The 19,959-nt window shown below is 46.2% G+C and overlaps 1 protein-coding gene across 1 annotated transcript in view; it reads left to right on the top strand.

Moving 5' to 3' along the window:
- Positions 1 to 19,094, top strand: part of LOC121005757 (gastrula zinc finger protein XlCGF53.1-like) — a 30,340-nt gene extending 11,246 nt beyond the window's left edge. Inside the window, exons 2-5 of the mRNA XM_040438524.1 lie at positions 3,138 to 3,281; positions 3,408 to 3,584; positions 14,177 to 14,229; positions 18,983 to 19,094. Coding sequence (XP_040294458.1) covers positions 3,210 to 3,281; positions 3,408 to 3,584; positions 14,177 to 14,229; positions 18,983 to 19,094 — 414 coding nt within the window. The 5' untranslated portion in view covers positions 3,138 to 3,209. The remainder of the gene's footprint in view (positions 1 to 3,137; positions 3,282 to 3,407; positions 3,585 to 14,176; positions 14,230 to 18,982) is intronic.
- The last annotated feature ends 865 nt before the right edge of the window (positions 19,095 to 19,959 follow it).

The raw sequence follows: 19,959 nt of genomic DNA, 5'->3' as shown, positions 1-19,959 counted from the left end.
CCCCTGTCCAAACAGGTAAGGCTCCACAGTCAGAAGGATCTGTAGATCTGTCTGCTGGTAATCAACAGATTCCTGAGAACATAAATGAGGAAGTAAGCACGCAGGCTTCTGGGGCAGGACACCAGCTTAAAAATATTAAAATAAGAAATAATTGACAAGAGTTCACCTCTAACATATAACGCGTTTCGCGGACCGGCCTTCCCCTTCAGGTACAACATAAGCCTGGACCAGGGGGTGTTATATGTATAGAAGACATATCCAGAAGATCTCAGAGACGTGGACTGGAGGAGGGGGCGTTATATAGAAAAATCACTGAATAAAGTGGCCTAAATGGGAGGAAATGCTGAACCCCAAACACTGTAGCGTGTTTATAATCGGGGAGAAATTCCTCTGTAAGTGATCCGTTGCTAACGGCAATCCCTAGCAAAAATGCCTACAATGGAGGATGCCGGCAGCAGACCACCTGCACCACAAAAACATCCTACACAAGATGAAATAATGTGTGGATGAAAATATAAAAATACATAAATCATAGCATCACGGCGTGTTTGCTGGGGATTACCATTGGCAATGGATCACTTGCGGAGGAATTGCTCCCCCGATTATAAACACGCTACAGTGTTTGGTGTTGAGCATTCCCACCCATTTAGGCCACTTTATTCAGTGATTTTTCTTTACATGTATTGAATGTGCTAATGCTTGTCATTGGTAATATTCTGGTGCACCTGGTACCCTGTGTCACATGGCCTGTTATAGGTGGGGCTTGCAGCCTCCTCCTCTCTCCCATTGTATTAGGGATCTTACTATGGAGGTATGTAGGAGCTTGGCTGTGAGTCGGTTCTTAGCACCTATCAGACTGTGTTCACACACAATAGGTAGTTTAGCGGTAGGACCCACACCACACTGAGATATGTTCCTGACTGAAGATATTGGCGAAAGTCGCAGCTTTTAACATCAGCGGGAGGTTCTAGCCAGTATGGCCAGTCACATATTATTAGGGTGCATCTTTTTTTCAGTGATTTATGGCGTTATATAGAAGACATATCCAGGAGATCTCAGAGACGTGGACTGGAAGAGGGGGTGTTATATAGAAGACATATCCAGGAGATCTCAGAGATGTGGACTGGAGCAGGGGGCGTTATATAGAAGACATATCCTGGGGATCTCAGAGACGTGGACTGGAGCAGGGGGCATTATATAGAAGACATATCCAGGAGATCTCAGAGACGTGGACTGGAGGAGGGGGCGTTATATAGAAGACATATACAGGAGATCTCAGAGATGTGGACTGGAGCAGGGGACGTTATATAGAAGACATATCCAGGAGATCTCAGAGACGTGGACTGGAGCAGGGGGCATTATATAGAAGACATATCCAGGAGATCTCAGAGATGTGGACTGGAGCAGGGGACGTTATATAGAAGACATATCCAGGAGATCTCAGAGACAGGGGCTGGAACAGGGGACGTTATATAGAAGACATATCCAGGAGATCTCAGAGACGTGGACTGGAGCAGGGGGTGTTATATAGAAGACATCCAGGAGATCTCAGAGGTGTGGACTGGAGGAGGGGGCATTATATAGAAGACATATCCAAGAGATCTCAGACATGTCGCCTGGAATGAGGCGTTATATAGAAGACAAATTCAGGAGATCTCAGAGACATGGATTGTAGGAGGGGGCAGTAACCATGGTGCACCATGTAACTGTAGGTAAAAGTTAGTGACCACCATATCTCACAAAGGTGCATAGCGGTTCCTTAAAAAGTGACTAGTGCACCACCTTGCTCTTCATTTCAAAAAGGAAGGCGGAGCTGAAGGTAGCCTTAAATACTCATTGTAATTTCATTCATTTTCATTTAATAGAGAATGATGTAAATGGCAAATTTCTAGATCACTCACTCCATTTTAAAAAAAAAATCTACCTTTTACCCACCTGAAAAAAAAAAAGCTGTAACATCTTGCACATTCTCCCTTCCACCTAAGTTGCAGTCCACTGCCTATTGTCAGACAAGATCCGTCCCTAGTAACAGACTCATGAGATGGCTAACAGAAAATGGGAGTGTGTCAGAGCTAGCTGAGAATCCTGATCCTGAGAACCTGCTTCTACACTGCTTATGAAGATTATAGACCCCTACCTTTCTGTAATTGTGATTTCCTCATCATCTTTTCTGTGAGCTCCGGAGCTGAAAACAAAGTGTGAAGTAAGGAAATTGACATCACAGCAATACAGTGATGGCTGATTTAACAGAAGTGATGAGTTCCCTGCTTCTAAATGAAATGCATCTAGCTGTGCAGCTGAAACAAGGAATAATATGTCCAAAAAAGACATTAGGGAAGCCAAAAAAGTCTTCTTCCTGCCCAGTTATGATTGTACAAAGAAGCACAGAGATGTATATAATGTCACTGTATTATACTGTTTAGGGGACCCTAACAATAAAATAGTTTTGTCCACCTCCTGAGTAGGCCCCTTCTGAGTTTGAGTCCCAAAGCAAAAGCTTCCCCTATAGTTACGTCCCTGTGCCAGAGAAACCCTTTAATGACCGCTGTATTTCGTCATACCGCTTTTTAAAAATCAATTAAACTGCAACATCTGTGTGGCTGTGAGGAGCTCTCAAAAACATAATCTGCCAACCCAATGTCTGTCTAGATAGTAATAATAATCTTTATTTATGTATAGCTAACATATTCCGCAGCGTTTTACAATTGCCCGTATAACACAGGACATGTAGAATCCTCCACTGCTCCAGCACTGAGGCTCCTGTGGTCTCCTTCAGTCTGTTTACATCACTGCAGCGATAGTATTGGTTGGAGCTCTGATGGCGGTATGTATATCACCTGACCATTGAGGCCTATGATGGTCTATAGCGGTCACCTGCTGTTCATACTGGCATCACTGATGATATCTTTCATTCTCTGTAGGAAGGTTTGACTTACCATGAAATTGCTTTGACCTCACACATGGAGGAACTGCCTTGACTAAGCTATTCAACTCACATTCCAATTTATACAAAAAGAGAGAACACAACGTCTACACTTTATTATCTCCTCCGATGTCTCCTCTTATTATCTCCAGTACTTGTATTTTATATGGGATTTTGTAGGATTTTTACATTGTCTCATCTTCTTTCCATTTAGGTTCCTACAATATAAGATCCACTCAGTGGATATCTTCTATATAAGATCCTTCCCCTGATTGACCCTTAAAGGATGGACAGGGACAAGATGGCGGAGAGTATAAAAAATTTCTCCCTAGAGATCCTTCTCCGGCTTACTGGAGAGGTGAGAGATTCTGATGACGTCACATTACATCATCTTATCTATGTTACTAACAGATGGAGACTGGAGGGGTGAGGGACTCTGGAGATGTAAGGAGTGATATTTATTACTGTGTCTCTCCATAACCAGGACTACACAGTAGTGAAGAAGACCTCTAGTGAGCGCTGTCAGGCCCCTGTGTCTGAAGGAAGAGGAAGAACCCTGAGCTCAAATACGAGGCCTCCACCTCACCTGATATATGAGGAAATCAATAGAATGAAGATCCTAGAACTCGCCAACAAGATGATTGAGCTGCTGACTGGAGAGGTGACACTGCTGGGACAATATACAGGAACGCTATGAAGTAAGAATGAGCAAACCAGTTTCATTTTCAGTCTCCAACATGATGGAGCAGTTTTTCCACATGTTGCACCAGGCTGAGGCCAGTCAGCAAGCTGACAGCTCCTGCCTCACATCCAGGTAAAGGCCTACCTAAACTGGCCAATCTGTCGCATACCCTGTTCCCTGACCCCATGAATTTCTAGACGGGCAGACTGGAACAGTGGCCCGAACTGGCACTTTACGCTCTCTATCTTCTCTCTTGCCCTGCCTTCAGTGTCATCACAGAGAGGGATTTCAGCACCACTGGGGGAGTGTTGACACAAACGGACCAAGTTGTCCTCCTCCAGTGTCCAAAAGATCACTTTTGTCAAAATGAGCCTAGTCTGGGTTCAGGAGGATTTTCATATTCCTCTGGCTGTTTCCGATGTATAGACTTCGCCCACCTCGCTTTCCTGGCGTAGCCACAACTAACCACTGTTACTGTCTGTCTGCCTGTTATTACGTTCTGTACGGCTGCTGCGGCCTGCATCATGCTACAAATGCTTTTCAATTATCACTTTACATGGGGGAATTACATTTTTTTTTAAGCAGCATAAATGTTTGAGGTATTAACATTTTCTCACAGTCCAGGCAGGCTGAATACGTCCAATAGACCTCTCCTTGTTGCAGGTTCTATTCCTGTCTGTCTGCCTACCTACCATCACGTTGTGCTGCTGCATGCTTCGGCAGCATAATGCCACGAACGTCTAAAACATCAGTTTATGTGTATTCACTTTCCACACGGTTGAACCGTAAACCTTTTTTGGGGGTGTTAACATGTTTGAAAATGTGGGGCGGATAGTTAACCAGGTTAAAAAAAAATTTGAGGAGTGGTTAACATGGTTGAAATAAAAAATAAATAAAAATGGGAGGGTGTGAGGAGCTGACTGTGGACTAAAAATTACTGGACCAATAGACGGAGAGTGGACTCCACTACTCTAAGTGATGCAAACTTTTTCCAGAACGAAGCGCCGGTTATGATTATTTTTATTGTTTATTCCTTTTCTGGTATTTTAGGGTTTATAATAAACTTTGTTAGTGAGTTGGGAGGGGCAACGTTGAAGCCAAAGTCTACGCATAGACATGCCATGCTCATCCAGAGCCATGAGGGGAGACGTGCTGGCTGGACCTTATGTCCACATAAGGCATGAGATTGGTAATTAGAGTAAGGCCTCTTGCACACGAATGTTGCGTGCCCGTGGCCGTATTGCGGCCCGCATATGGAGGGTCCGCAATACACGGGCACCGGCCCGTGTGCACTCCACATCACAGATGGCGGACCCATTCACTTGAATGGGTCTGCAATCACGGAGATGCAGAACGGAAGCACGGATAGGAACTAGAGATGTCCCGAACTATTCGCCGGCGAACATCGCTTGTTCGCCGCGGCGGGTGAACATATGTGATGTTCGGTCCGCCCCCTATACGTCATCATTGAGCAAACTTTGACCCTGTACCTCACAGTCAGCAGACACATTCCAGCCAATAAGCAGCATACCCTCCCTCCCAGACCCTCCCACCTCCTATCAAAAAGCAAGGACAGCATCCATCTTAGATTCATTCGGAAGCTGCATTGTTAGTGAGAGCAGGGAGAGTGCAGCTGCTGCTGATTTAATAGGTAAATCGTTAGCTAGGCCAGTGTTCTGTGTCCACTCCAGTCCTCAAAGACTCATCTGATCTGCTGCAAGGACAGCGTCCTGACAGCACCCCAAAAAGGACTTTTTAGGGCTAGTACATCAGTCTTTTTTTTTTTCTCTGTAATATAATTGCAGTTGCCTGTGTCAGGCCCACAGAGTGTACTGTGCCCACTACTGCCAGTGCCCACCACTCATATCTGGTGTCACAGTAGCTTGCATTTAACCTCCTCCCGACCGCCTAACGCAGGGATGCGTCCTGCGGGCGGTCGGTTTGTTCCTCCTTGACGGATCGGCGCGTCATATCGCGAGACGCGAGATTTCCTGTGAACGCGTGCACACAGGCGCGAGTGTTCACAGGATCGGAAGGTAAGCAAACTGATCTACAGCCTGCCAGCGGCGATCATTCGCTGGCAGGCTGTAGATGCGATTTTTTTTTTTAACCCCTGAAAGGTATATCAGACGCTGTTTTGATAACAGCGTCTGATATACCTGCTACCTGGTCCTCTGGCGGTCCCTTTTGCTTGGATCGACCACCAGAGGACACAGGCAGCTCTGTAAGTAGCACCAATCGCCACACTACACTACATCCCCCCCCCCCCCCTGTCACTTATTAACCCCTGATCACCCCATATAGACTCCCTGATCACCCCCCTGTAAGGCTCCATTCAGACGTCCGTATGTGTTTTGCGGATCCGCAAAACACGGACACCGGCAATGTGCTTTCCGCATTTTTCGGATCCGCACATTGCCAGAACTATATAGAAAATGCCTTTTATTGTCCGCAATTGCGGACAAGAATAGGACATGTTCTATAGGCTCTACAAAAAATGCAGTGTTCGCCCGATCAGGCCTGATCTTGTGCGCACACTTGCATTCAGTCCGCCCCACCGCAGTGACAGAATTTTATTTTTTTCTGATCACAGCAAAAACACCGTCAAATCGCTTCGGCGCTATAAAGATCACTTTTGAGGGGCATGGCGAGTTTTTTTGGCACAAGTTAGCGGAAATAGATTTTTTTTTTTTCTTACAAAGTCTCATATTCCATTAACTTGTGACAAAAAATAAAATCTCACATGAACTCACCATACCCCTCACGGAATCCAAATGCGTAAAATTTTTTAGACATTTATATTCCAGACTTCTTCTCACGCTTTAGGTCCCCTAAAATTCCAGGGCAGTATAAATACCCCACATGTTACCCCATTTTGGAAAGAACACACCCCAAGGTATTTCGTGAGAGGAATGGCGAGTTCATGTAAAATTTTATTTTTTGTAAGAGAAAAAAAATTATAAAAAAAATCATTTTCTGCTAACTTGTGGCAAAAAAAAATAATATTCTAGGAACTCGCCATGCCCCTCACGGAATACCTTGGGGTGTCTTCTTTCCAAAATGGGGTCACATGTGGGGTATTTATACTGCCCTGGCATTTTAGGGGCCCTAAAGCGTGAGAAGAAGTCTGAAATCCAAATGCCTAAAAATGCCCTCCTAAAAGGTACTCATTGGAATTTGGGCCCCTTTGCGCACCTAGGCTGCAAAAAAGTGTCACACATGTGGTATTGCCGTACTCAGGAGAAGTAGGGCAATGTGTTTTGGGGTGTATTTTGACATATACCCATGCTGGGTGAGAGAAATATCTCTGTAAAATGACAACTTTGTATAAAAAAATGGGAAAAGTTGTCTTTTACAGAGATATATTTATTTCACACAGTATGGGTATATGTAAAAATACACCCCAAAACACATTGCCCTACTTCTCCTGAGTACGGCGATACCACATGTGACACATTTTTGCAGCCTAGGTACGCAAAGGGGCCCAAATTCCAATGAGAATCTTTACGATTTCACAGTGCATTTTTTACGCATTTGGATTCCAAACTACTTCTCACGCTTTAGGTCCCCTAAAATGCCAGGGCAGTATAAATACCCCACAAGTGACCCCATTTGGGAAAGAAGACACCCCAAGGTATTTCGTCAGGGGCATGGCGAGTTCATGTAAAATTTTATTTTTTGTCACAAGTTAGTGGAATATGAGACTTTGTAAGAAAAAAATTAAATTAAAAAAAATATATCATTTTCCGCTAACTTGTGACAAAATACAAAAACTTCCATGAACTCACTATGACCATCAGCGAATACCTAGGGTGTCTACTTTGCGAAATGGGGTCATTTGTGGGGTGTTTCTACTGTCTGGGCATTGTAGAACCTCATGTGCTCAGAAAGTCAAAGTGCATAAATTCACATTTTTGCACCATAGTCTGTAAACTCTATAACTTTTACCCAAACCAATAAATATACACTTATTGCATTTTTTTATCAAAGACATGTAGAACAATAAATTTTGAGGAAAATTTATATAGAAATGTAGTTTTATTTGAAAAATTTTACAACAGAAAGTGAAAAATTTAATTTTTTTGCAAAAATTTCGGTCAATTTTGATGTAAAAAAAAATGTCTCTGTAATATAATTGCAGTTGCCTGCCAGCGTGTGTCAGGCCCACAGCGTGTACTGTGCCCACTACTGCCAGTGCCCACCACTCATATCTGGTGTCACAGTAGCTTGCATTTAAAACAGTAAAACAATTTTTTCTCTGTAATATAATTGCAGTTGCCTGCCAGCGTGTGTCAGGCCCACAGAGTGTACTGTGCCCACTGCCCACCACTTATATCGGGTGGCACAGTACCTTGCACGCATAGTACCACTAATCTAAAAAAAAATTACAGGCAGAGGCAGGCCACCCCACAGGGGCCGTCGTGGTGCTGTGATTTCCTTTAGCCCTAGAATAATGCCCAGTGTTCAGAGGCCAGGTACCCTGAACTCGAAAAGTTCTGAGGACATAGTTGACTGGCTAACGCAGCACACCCAATCTTCTACAGCTTCCGCTCGGAACCTTGACGCACCATCCTCCTCCAGCTCATCTTCGGGCACCTCTCAAGTTACCACTCGCCTGCCTGCCGCCACCACCAACACTAGCACCACAGCTGCTTCACTTGATCTGTCAGAGGAGTTATTTACACATCAGTTGGAAGAAATGAGTGATGCGCAACCATTATTGCCAGAGGATGTAGATAACAGGGATACGTCTCAGTCAGGCAGCATTACACACATGGACGTACGGTGTGATGATGATGATGTTGTACCGGCTGCTGCTTCCTTTGCTGAGATGTCAGATACAAGTGAAGCGGTTGATGATGACGATGTGTCCGTGGATGTCACGTGGGTGCCCGCTCGAAGAGAAGAAGAACATGGGGAAAGTTCAGATGGGGAGACAGAGAGGAGGAGGAGACGAGTTGGAAGCAGGGGGAGGTCGTCGCAAGGAGCTAGTGGCACAGTCAGACAGCATGTATCGGCACCCGGGGTCAGCCAGACAGCACACCAATCAACGCATGCTGTTGCCACCACTAGAATGCCTTCATTGCAAAGCTCAGCAGTGTGGCATTTTTTTTGTGTGTCTGCCTCTGATAACAGCGATGCCATTTGCAACCTGTGCCAAAAGAAACTGAGTCGTGGGAAGTCCAACACCCACCTAGGTACAACTGCTTTGCGAAGGCACATGATCTCACATCACAAACGCCTATGGGATCAACACATGATGAGTACAAGCAGCACACAAACTCAAAGCCACCATCCTCCTCCTGGTCCAGCATCTTCAGCCACGTTAACCACTGCTGTCCTCCTTGCCCCCTCTCAACCAACCGACACTCCGCCTCTCACCTTCAGCAGTTCCTGCTCATCTGCCCACAGTCAGGTGTCTTTCAAGGAAATGTTTGAGCGTAAGAAGCCAATGTCACAGAGTCACCCCCTTGCCCGGCGTTTGACAGCTGGCTTGTCGGAACTCTTAGCCCGCTAGAGAAGTCTGAGGCCTTCAAAAAATTTGTAGCTATTGGGACACCGCAGTGGAAGGTACCTGGCCGAATTTTTTTTTCCACAAAAGCCAATCCCCAACCTGTACTCTATTGTGGAAAAGGAAGTCATGGCATGTCTGGCACACAGTGTTGGGGCAAGGGTCCATCTGACCACTGATACATGGTCTGCAAAGCACGGTCAGGGCAGGTATATCACGTACACTGCACATTGGGTAAACCTGATGACGGCTGCCAAGCATGGAATGCGTGGCTCTGCAGAGGAGTTGGTGACACCGCCACGACTTGCAGGCAGGCCTGCTGCCACCTCCTCTACTCCTCCTACTCCATCCTCTTCGCTAACCTCCTCGGGTGAGTCCTCTTCTGCTGCTGTGTTTTGCTCCACATCAACTGAACCCCCAGCTCCCCAGGGGCTATTCCACATCCCGGATACGACAGTGTCACGCCGTCTTGGGGTTGACTTGCCTGAAAGCAGAGCGTCACACCGGACCAGCACTCCTGTGGACCCTGAACGCACAGGTGGATCAGTGGCTGACTCCGCACCAACTTGAGATCGGCAAAGTGGTGTGTGACAATGGAAGCAATCTGTTGGCGGCATTGAATTTGAACAAGTTGACACATGTGCCGTGCATGGCACATGTGTTGAATCTGATCGTACAACGCTTTGTGCATAAGTACCCAGGCTTACAGGACGTCCTCAAGCAGGCCAGGAAGGTGTGTGGCCATTTCAGGCGTTCCTACACGGCCATGGCGCACTTTTCCGATATTCAGTGGCGAAACAACATGCCAGTGAGGCGCTTGATTTGCAACAGCCTGGCACGTTGGAATTCAACAGTGCTAATGTTCGACAAGAAAAAGCCGTCAACGAGTATTTTTATGACCGGGGTGCTAGGACAGCCTCTGCTGAGCTGGGTATTTTTTTTTGCCACGTTACTGGACGCTCATGCGCAATGCCTGTAGGCTCATGCGTCCTTTTGAGGAGGTGACAAACCTAGTCAGTCGCACCGAAGGCACCATCAGCGACATCATCCCATTTGTTTTCTTCCTGGAGCGTGCCCTGCGAAGAGTGCTGGATCAGGCCGTAGATGAGCGTAAAGAGGAAGAGTTGTGGTCACCATCAACACCAGAAACAGCTTTATCAGCATCGCTTGCTGGACCTGCGGCAACGCTGGAAGAGGAGTCTGAGGAGGAATGTGGCTTTGAGGAGGAGGAAGACCAACCACAGCAGGCATCTCAGGGTGCTCGTTGTCACCTATCTGGTACCCGTGGTGTTGTACGTGGCTGGGGGAAAGAACAGACCTTCAATGAGATCAGTGAGGACGAGGAACGGGACATGAGTAGCTCGGCATCCAACCTTGTGCAAATGGGGTCTTTCATGCTGTCATGCCTGTTAAGGGACCCTCGTATAAAAAGGCTGAAGGAGAACGACCTGTACTGGGTGGCCACGCTACTAGACCCCCGGTATAAGCAGAAAGTGGCTGAAATGTTACTGAATTACCGGAAGTCGGAAAGGATGCAGCAGTTCCAAAACAAGTTAAAAAGTATGCTTTACACAGCGTATAAGGGTGATGTCACATCACAATGGGAATCTAACAGGGGAAGAGGTGAAAGTAATCCTCCTTCTACCACGACCACTCTGGCAAGGACAGGACGTTTTACAGACGTGTTGTTGATGGAGGACATGCAGAGCTTTTTAAGTCCTAAGCATCGCTACAGCCCTTCGGGGTCCACCCTCAGAGAACGACTCGACCGACAGGTAGCAGACTACCTCGCCTTAACTGCAGATATCGACACTCTGAGGAGCGATGAACCCCTTGACTACTGGGTGTGCAGGCTTGACCTGTGGCCTGAGCTATCCCAATTTGCGATAGAACTTCTGGCCTGCCCCGCTTCAAGTGTCCTGTCAGAAAGGACCTTCAGCGCAGCAGGAGGTATTGTCACTGAGAAGAGAAGTCTCCTAGGTCAAAAAAGTCTAGATTACCTCACCTTTATTAAGATAAATGAGGCATGGATCCCGAAGGGACTGACAGTGGGGGATGCATTTGACTAAAAAAGGCCTGATGAGATGCCTTGGGCTAAAAATGGTCCACACGCTGCTGTATTTAATCTCTGCATGCCGGATGACTTGCGTGACTTCTCCGCCACCAACTAGGGTTCAAGCCGCAATGTTTTAGTGCACTTTCTGCCTGGAAAACATAAATTTTTCTGGCCGCTTTCAGCGGCTGCAACAATACTTAATTTTTCAGGCATGTGTACATGCCTAATTTTTCTGGCCTCTGGTGCTGAACTGTGGCTGCAAAAGCAAAACAAAAAAAAGGCACATACATGTGTCAATTCCCCTTCGTGATCGTTACCTTGTTGTGGTGAAAGGGGCTTGCGTATCACAATGAAGCGATCACCTCTATGAGTGTGGCAATGTTGGCACACCCGAGATGATGAGGTCGTTGCTTCATTGTGAACAGACCAAAAGCGATCGGCTGGATAATTTTGCATAGAAAAAACATTAATTTTCTTTATGACCATCTAAGGTGATCATTGAAGCCTACTAGGCCAACAATGGGCCCACACTGCAGAATCATTGTTTTCTGGGTCACTTAACTGTCACTGAACTACCTCAGCACGACCATAGGCTTTGAAAAACCACCATCGCCTCTGCGGAGCTGGGTATTTTTTGGTCGCGTTACTGAACGCTCATGCACAATGGCTGTAGGCTCATGCCTCCTTTTGCGGAGGTGACAAACCTGATCAGTCAAACCCAAAGCAACATCATTGACCTCATCCCATATGCGTTTTTTCTGGAGCGTGCCCTGCGAAGAGTTCTGGATCAGGCCGTAGATGAGCATGAAGAGGAAGAGTTGTGGTCACCATTACCACCAGAAGCAGCCTTGTCGTTGTCGATTGCTGGACCTGCGGCAACGCAGAGAGGAGTCTGAAGAAGAGGAGTCAGAGAAGGAAGGTGGCTTTGAGGAGGTGGAAGACCAACCACAGCAGGCGTCCCCAGGGGGCTTGTTGTAACCTTTCGGGGACCCTTGGTGTTGTACGTGGCTGGGTGGAGGAAGAGACCTTCAATGACGTCAGTGAGGACAAGGAACGGGACATGGCTAGCTTGGTATCCTTGTGCAAATGGGGAGTTTGAGGTTGTGCAAATGGACTGTTTGCGGTGCGTTAAACGAAGAGTTTGGTGTGTCACTGTGAAGCGGACGTAACCCTTACACTGACTACCTGATCGATACAACATCATACCTGAAGTTTTAAAGCAGGTTATTCCAAACAATTTAGAAATGTTAGGTGATTTATGCCCTTTATGAATTAAAACCCGACTGCGTCAACTACGTAATTTTCCATGGGAGTTTTGCCATGGATCCCCCTCCGGCATGCTACAGTCCAGGTGTTAGTCCCCTTGAAACAACTTTACATTCACTATTGTGGACAGAAAGAGTCTCTGTGGCTTTTAAAATTCGCCTGCCTATTGAAGTCTATGGCGGTTCGCCCGTCCGTGAACATTTGCGGAAATTTGCGTTCGCCGTTCGCGAACGAAAAATTTTATGTTCGCGACATCTCTAATAGGAACCCCACACAAGCACTACGGAGTGCTTCCGTGGTGTTTGTCTGTTCCTTTCGCGCTGCCAAAAAAATAGAACTTGTTCTATTTTTTGGTGGTGCGGACTGATCACGGACCCATTAAAGTTGAATGGGTCTCAATCCGTCCCAGCCGCCACACAGACGTTGCCAGTTTATTGGGGACCGCAAATTGCGTTCCCCAGTGCACGGAACGGATGCACAACGTTTGTGTGCAAGAGGCCTGAAGCAATCAATCCTTTAGCCTCGAGGGCTTCAATTTAGTCATTGTTCTCCCAGTCACTACTCCCATTATATGGTAGTGACGGGTATACCCAGTGGTGCTGTCCCCACATGGAGTCTCACATGTAGTCTCAGGTGAAGGACTCAGCCTCGGGGAAATACATCCACCAATGCACAGTTAGCATTGAGGGGGTGTTCCCAGGGGGACAAGCTCAGGCCTGGGCGTGGTGCTGGCTACTTAGGACACTGCCTGGAGGGTTGTTGGTCGGAGGTGGATCTATACAATTCGGTCGTGGTTCTGTCGCCCCGATAGGCATTGGCTGTGACTGCAAAATATACCGGTGGGTGATACTAAACCTGTGGGACAACCTAAAACGTTGGGAGAAAGTGGGTAAAGCCTCGTACAGGACTGTGGAACTACAGGTCCTAGCTTGGGATATCATGGACTGGGTCTCTGAGACTGTCCGCCCAAGTGTCCAGGGATGCAGCTTGTTCGGGCCATCTATCTGCATTTGCTGTATAACTGTGGATGAAAGAATAAAGACAGTTGCATCTTATTCCTGCCTAGGTGATTAATACAACCTCGGATGTTCGCAGATAAATATACGTGATTACTGTATTACTACAGCGATGTTCTCACAGTCCAGGCGGCTGAAGATCTATAGACCTCTCCTTGATGCTGGAGCTCCATGGTGCCACTGTTGCTGTCTACTTTTACGTTGTGTATGGCTGCTGCGTCCTCCACCATGCCACTTGCCAACCATCATGTTCCCCCCAAGACACTTTTTTATTATTATTTTTTTTATCCCATAACACTGTGTGTTTAAACATCATCTGCCTCCGATAACTTTAGAACATGAAAAAGCATGAGACGTGCTGGTGCGGGGTCTTTTTAAACACGCTGTATGATAACGCCATCAAATGTGTGTTTACCCACAGCTGTGTATGTCACTTTCAGTCAGACATCATTTACTATTGCAGTCATGGGGGTCCAGAGCTTGGGGAGGGAAAAATAAATAAATACATGAAAAAAGATAATGAGTTTCTCTAGGAGTCTAGAGGTGGTTATATACTAATTTTCAGGACAATTGGAGCAACTTCGGTTCAGCCCGAATTGATTTGGGTACGAACTGAATGTTTAAAATTTTTTGGCGAAAGAGACACAAAACTAATCTCGACTGGTTTGCTCATCTCTACTATGAAGGCATCTGGGTGATGATTGTGTCATTGTGTTGTCAGGTTCCTATAAGGTGTCAGGATGTCACCGTCTATTTCTCAATGGATGAGTGGGAGTATTTAGAAGGACACAAAGATCTGTACAAGGACATCATGATGGAGGATCATCGACCCCTCACACCACCAGGTAATAGACATGATTAAATACACGCGTCCTCTCATTTTCTGTATGTAAGGAATGAATTCAGTCACTGGATGTGTTTTACTACAGATAAGGAAGAGATAAGAACACCGGAGAGATGTCCCAGTCCTCTTTTTCCACAGGATGGTTCAGAAGAACTTCACAATGTCCCACAGGATGATCAGGTAGATGGAGATGAGGACATCATGATGGAGGATCACCAGCCCCTCACATCACCAGGTAATAGGACTTGTGGATCTAGTCATGTCTATCATTATCTGTATGTAAGGAATTAATCCAGTCACTGGATGTGTTTCCTACAGTTAAGGAAGAGAAAAGAACACCGGAGAGATGTCCCAGTCCTCTTCTCCCACAGGATGGTTCAGAAGAACATCACAGTGTCCCACAGGATGATCAGGTAGATGGAAAAATTGTCTCATGAAATGTCCCCTATGATCTGTAGAAGGCTGTGAAGATCTTGTCTGTCTTGTTTTATCCACCAGTATTATATGTTTTATCCTAGTATTATAAGTAAGGTGGAGAAGGTAGGATTTTTTGCTCATTAATTAGTTTATTGGCAGCACATTTGGGGCTCGTTCACACGAATGTGTGAAGCCCGTGCTGTGGACCGCAAATTGCGGTCCACAATGCACGGGCACCGTCTGTGGGGCAGGCGCATGGGGATCGCAGATCCATTCACTTGAATGGGTCCGCAATACTTCCGTTCCGCAAAAAGAGCAAGTTCTATCTTTTTGCGGTGAGAAAGCACGGAACGGAACCCCAGAAAGCACTCCGCAGTGCTTCCATAGTGTTCCGTTCCGTTCTTCCATTCCGCATCTCTGGATTTGCAGACCCATTGAAATGAATGGGTCCGCATCCGTGATGCGGAATAGCCACGGAACGGTGCCAGTGTATTGCAGATCCGCAAATGCAATCCGCAAACTGACAACGGGCATCACACGTTCATGTGAACGAGCCCTTACACAGGCCTGTTTTTAGGAATGAGTATTCGTAGTGTGCTTATACTATAAAAAGTGATAAGCTGGGTACCCATAGCCCCGGGGCGGCCAGCAAGGGAAACAGGTGCACAAACAATGTCATGTTATAAAAATACACAATTTAATGTTAACTCCTTAGTGACCAACCTAACTCCTTTTTACGGCGGTCATTAAGGGGCCTTAGGCTGGGCCGCCGCTTTTTCACGGTGGCCCAGCCTAAGCACTCCATGGGTTCCCCGAGGAGCGGAGGTCCGACTCTAACATGAGAGCCGCGCTCCTGCTCTAACGGTCCGAACCGGCAGGGGTGCCAATCCGGGCTGTTTAACATTTTACATGGCGCCCACCGCATGATGTTAATGATGTAATATAAGGGCTACTCTCTCTGCATTGCAAACTTATAGTTGGAATAACGAAGCAATCAGATTGCATTCATACAGGAGACCTGCAGATATTTGGGTCCGATAAGTCCTGTTCTCTGGTCATTTTTGGTCATCATTCTAATTACTGATCTTTTCTGGTCATATAAAACCTTCCACACGACTTCTCCAACCGTCTGATGACTTATACAATATTTATTTCACAGCTTGTGAATCCGGGTGAAGCTCTGAACATTATATATGTTACAGAGACATATGTGAGGGGTGATGAGCAGAGTACAGAGGACATTCCTACAGATAACCACCCAGGTGAGTAGTGACCACTAAGTAAAGCAGAGAAGACCCACAGATTCTACTCCTTCACTGGATGATACAATTTTATGTTACATTTTTAGGTTCTGTCTTTCAGTTTTTTCAGCGTTATATTCACAGATTCAGTTAAATTTCAAAATAAATATGGATGAAAATGTAATAGCGTTATAGGTGATCTGTCATATGGGCCCAGCTCAGTCTGAATCAGTTGAATGGGTCTGAGCTGCAATGACAAGCACAGCCACTATCTAATAGATGGCGCTGTGCATGGTAAGCTGTGAGGAGGCCTCAGCGTGCGCTGGAGCCCTGAGGCTTCCTAAGACAGCTGATTGGTGGGGGTGCAGGGAGTCGGACCCCTTCTGATCTCTCATATTGAGGACCTATGGTGAGGAAAATCTTGGAGAAGCCCGTTAAGGATTTGCAAATGATAAAGAATGGAAACAAAATATTCAGAACATCTCGTTTTATTATTGAGTATGAGAGCCACGTGCATAAATACATTTAGTTACATGCCTTAGCATCCTACCAATGAGGTTACTAATGATTCAAAATGTATTTAGAGAAGGCTCACCTCCTAGACAAAAAATCGAGTGGGTGCACCTACAAAGAAGGTTACACCCAATCTTCAAGAGAATTGTATAGATAAATTGAAAGAGTAGGGCACACCTACATTCAGATACACATAGGAGAGTTTTCTAGACAATTAATTAATTTATACCAGAAAAAATATATAGTAATACATAAAATATTATTAAACATATATTTGCATGCTATATAGACTTATAATCGCTTTCAAATTATTAAAATTGCAAACATCCATAAGAAGCAACACTAAAATATAAAATCATGTAGAAAATCCTAGGGAAGAAATGTCCTAATAGAGTCTCAGATTTTTTTGTTCCTTTCTATTACTCTGAATGTCCGTGTTACATTAATTGTCCAGTGGACCTGATATCCACGCTGTTTGGACGCAGTCCGTAGTAATCAGTCAAAAGGAGGCTCAGTAGTGTGTGTGGCCTCCACGTGCCTGTATGACCTCCCTACAATGCCTGTGCATGCTCCTGATGAGGTGGCGGACGGTCTCCTGAGGGATCTCCTCCCAGACCTGGACTAAAGCATCTGCCAACTCCTGGACAGTCTGTGGTGCAACGTGACGTTGGTGGATAGAGCGAGACATGATGTCCCAGATGTGCTCAATTGGATTCAGGTCTGGGGAACGGGCGGGCCAGTCCATAGCATCAATGTCTTCGTCTTGCAGGAACTGCTGACACACTCCAGCCACATGATGTCTAGCATTGTCTTGCATTAGGAGGAACCCAAGGCCAACCCCACCAGCATATGGTCTCATAAGGGGTCTGAGGATCTCATCTCGGTACCTAATGGCAGTCAGGCTACCTCTGGCGAGCACATGGAGGGCTGTGCGGCCCTCCAAAGAAATGCCACCCCACACCATTACTGACCCAATGCCAAATCGGTCATGCTGGAGGATGTTGCAGGCAGCAGAACGTTCTCCACGGCGTCTCAAGACTCTGTCACGTCTGTCACATGTGCTCAGTGTGAACCTGCTTTCATTTGTAAAGAGCACAGGGCGCCAGTGGCGAATTTGCCAATCTTGGTGTTCTCTGGCAAATCCCAAACGTCCTGCACGGTGTTGGGCTGTAAGCACAACCCCCACCTGTGGACGTCGGGCCCTCATATCACCCTCATGGAGTCTGTTTCTGACCGTTTGAGCAGAAACATGCACATTTGTGGCCTGATGGAGGTCATTTTGTAGGGCTCTGGCAGTGCTCCTCCTGTTCCTCCTTGCACAAAGGCGGAGGTAGCGGTCCTGCTGCTGGGTTGTTGCCCTCCTACGGCCTCCTCCACGTCTCCTGAAGTACTGGCCTGTCTCCTGGTAGCGCCTCCATGCTCTGGACACTACGCTGACAGACACAGCAAACCTTCTTGCCACAGCTCGCATTGATGTTCCATCCTGGATAAGCTGCACTACCTGAGCCACTTGTGTGGGTTGTAGACTCCGTCTCATGCTACCACTAGAGTGACAGCACCGCCAGCATTCAAAAGTGACCAAAACATCAGCCAGGAAGCATAGGAACTGAGAAGTGGTCTGTGGTCACTACCTGCAGAACCAATCCTTTATTGGGGGTGTCTTGCTAATTGCCTATAATTTCCACCTGTTGTCTATCCCATTTGCACAACAGCATGTGAAATTGATTGTCACTCAGTGTTGCTTCCTAAGTGGACCGTTTGATTTCACAGAAGTGTGATTGACTTGGAGTTACATTGTGTTGTTTAAGTGTTCCCTTTATTTTTTTGAGCAGTGTAGAAAGGAACAAAAAGATCTGAGACTCTATTAGGACATTTCTTCCCTAGGATTTTCTACATGATTTTATATTTTAGTGTTGCTTTTATGGATGTTTGCAATTTTAATAATTTTAAAGCGATTATAAGTCTATATAGCATGCAAATATATGTTTAATAATATTTTATGTATTACTATATATTTTTTCTGGAATAAATAAATTCATTGTCTAGAAAACTCTCCTATGTGTATCTGAATGTAGGTGTGCCCTACTCTTTCAATTTAGGTTACTAATGATTGTCTGAGGAATGTTCTGCCATGCTGAATGCATTTAGGAAAGCAAATCATCAAGATCTGCTGCTGGTACCTAAATTTCCAATTGCTGACCGATGGGAGACAAGTCCAGAGACACTTCAGGACATGGTAGCACATTTAGGCCATGCAGGCTGCTGACAGTAGCACAAGCAACATGAGGCCTTGTGCTGTCCTGTTTATAAACTGTCCCTGGGACATTTTGGAGGAATAACTGTACCACTGGTTCCACGGCCAAATCAATGTAAAGCCAGTCTGTAAGTGTACCTGAAATAGAGCCTGGCTATTGTACAATATGCTACCCCACACCATAATCCCAGGAGTAGGACTGGTGTGCCAGTCTTTTGTGAAGGAACTTTTTCATGACTTTGCCCATGTGGTCTTCAGCCCCATCTCCAGCTCTGATTGTATCCGAAACAAAAGCAGGAAACATGCTGACTTGTTGAGCTCCATGAGAGCCTTTGAGAGAGGTGGAGTGAGATCAATAGAACACCTGTAGTTGTACATCTGACTTGTAGCTGAATGTCATGCAGCTGCCTTCTCAGCATTTGTATAGACATTGTGTGCCCCTCTAAGCTTGTGACGTCCAATTTCACTTGCAGGTCATTGAGGGTCTGGGGTACAGAGTTACGAGCCTCTACACAGCGACAGCAGATACCAATTTTTTTTAATGGGATTCAGCTCTGGAGAAAGTGCAGTCCCCTTCATTTGAGGTCCACCAGTTTCTAGCAGCCGTTCCCTAATGATGTGACCTCGATAAGCTGGCGCATTGTCATCCATGAAGATGATATTAGGCCTGTGCTGTTCATGCAGAGGCACAATGACTGGAATAATGTTATACTAGTAGTATGGGCTTGTCACTGTACCATTCACAAAGTGTAGGTGTCACGGTGGGGATTGGGGGAAACTCCCCACCGAACACCGAGGAGAAACGGGGATGACAACTAGGCCTGGACACAGTGAAAAGGGAGCAGGTCACCTCCTACAGCCACCCTAATCCTGGCCCTGACTCCTCACACCGTATAAGCAGACCCAGATGGTAGGACGACTCATACCCAGGAACCTCGGACTCTGGAATCCCTGAAAGCCCTACAGATAATGAAAGGTCGTCAGACAACCTGTTCCTCCAAGGTACGGAAGAACAGGAGTCTCACCCAGCCTAGATGCAGGGAAAAAAGGAGACCGTGAACAGCTACTGGATCGGCAGGTAAGAACCAGAACAACACACTTACCTGCCGCAGCCACATGATTGGAACCCGTGCATATGTACTGGCGCCCACACACCAAACAGGATACAGTACAAACACCAAACATAGGAAAAAGCACACCAGTAACTCCCTGGACCCCCATGCGGACAGGATGCA

Source organism: Bufo bufo, chromosome 6, assembly GCF_905171765.1.
Source record: "Bufo bufo chromosome 6, aBufBuf1.1, whole genome shotgun sequence".
Lineage (NCBI taxonomy): Eukaryota > Metazoa > Chordata > Amphibia > Anura > Bufonidae > Bufo > Bufo bufo.
This window is presented reverse-complemented; position numbering and strand designations above follow the sequence as displayed.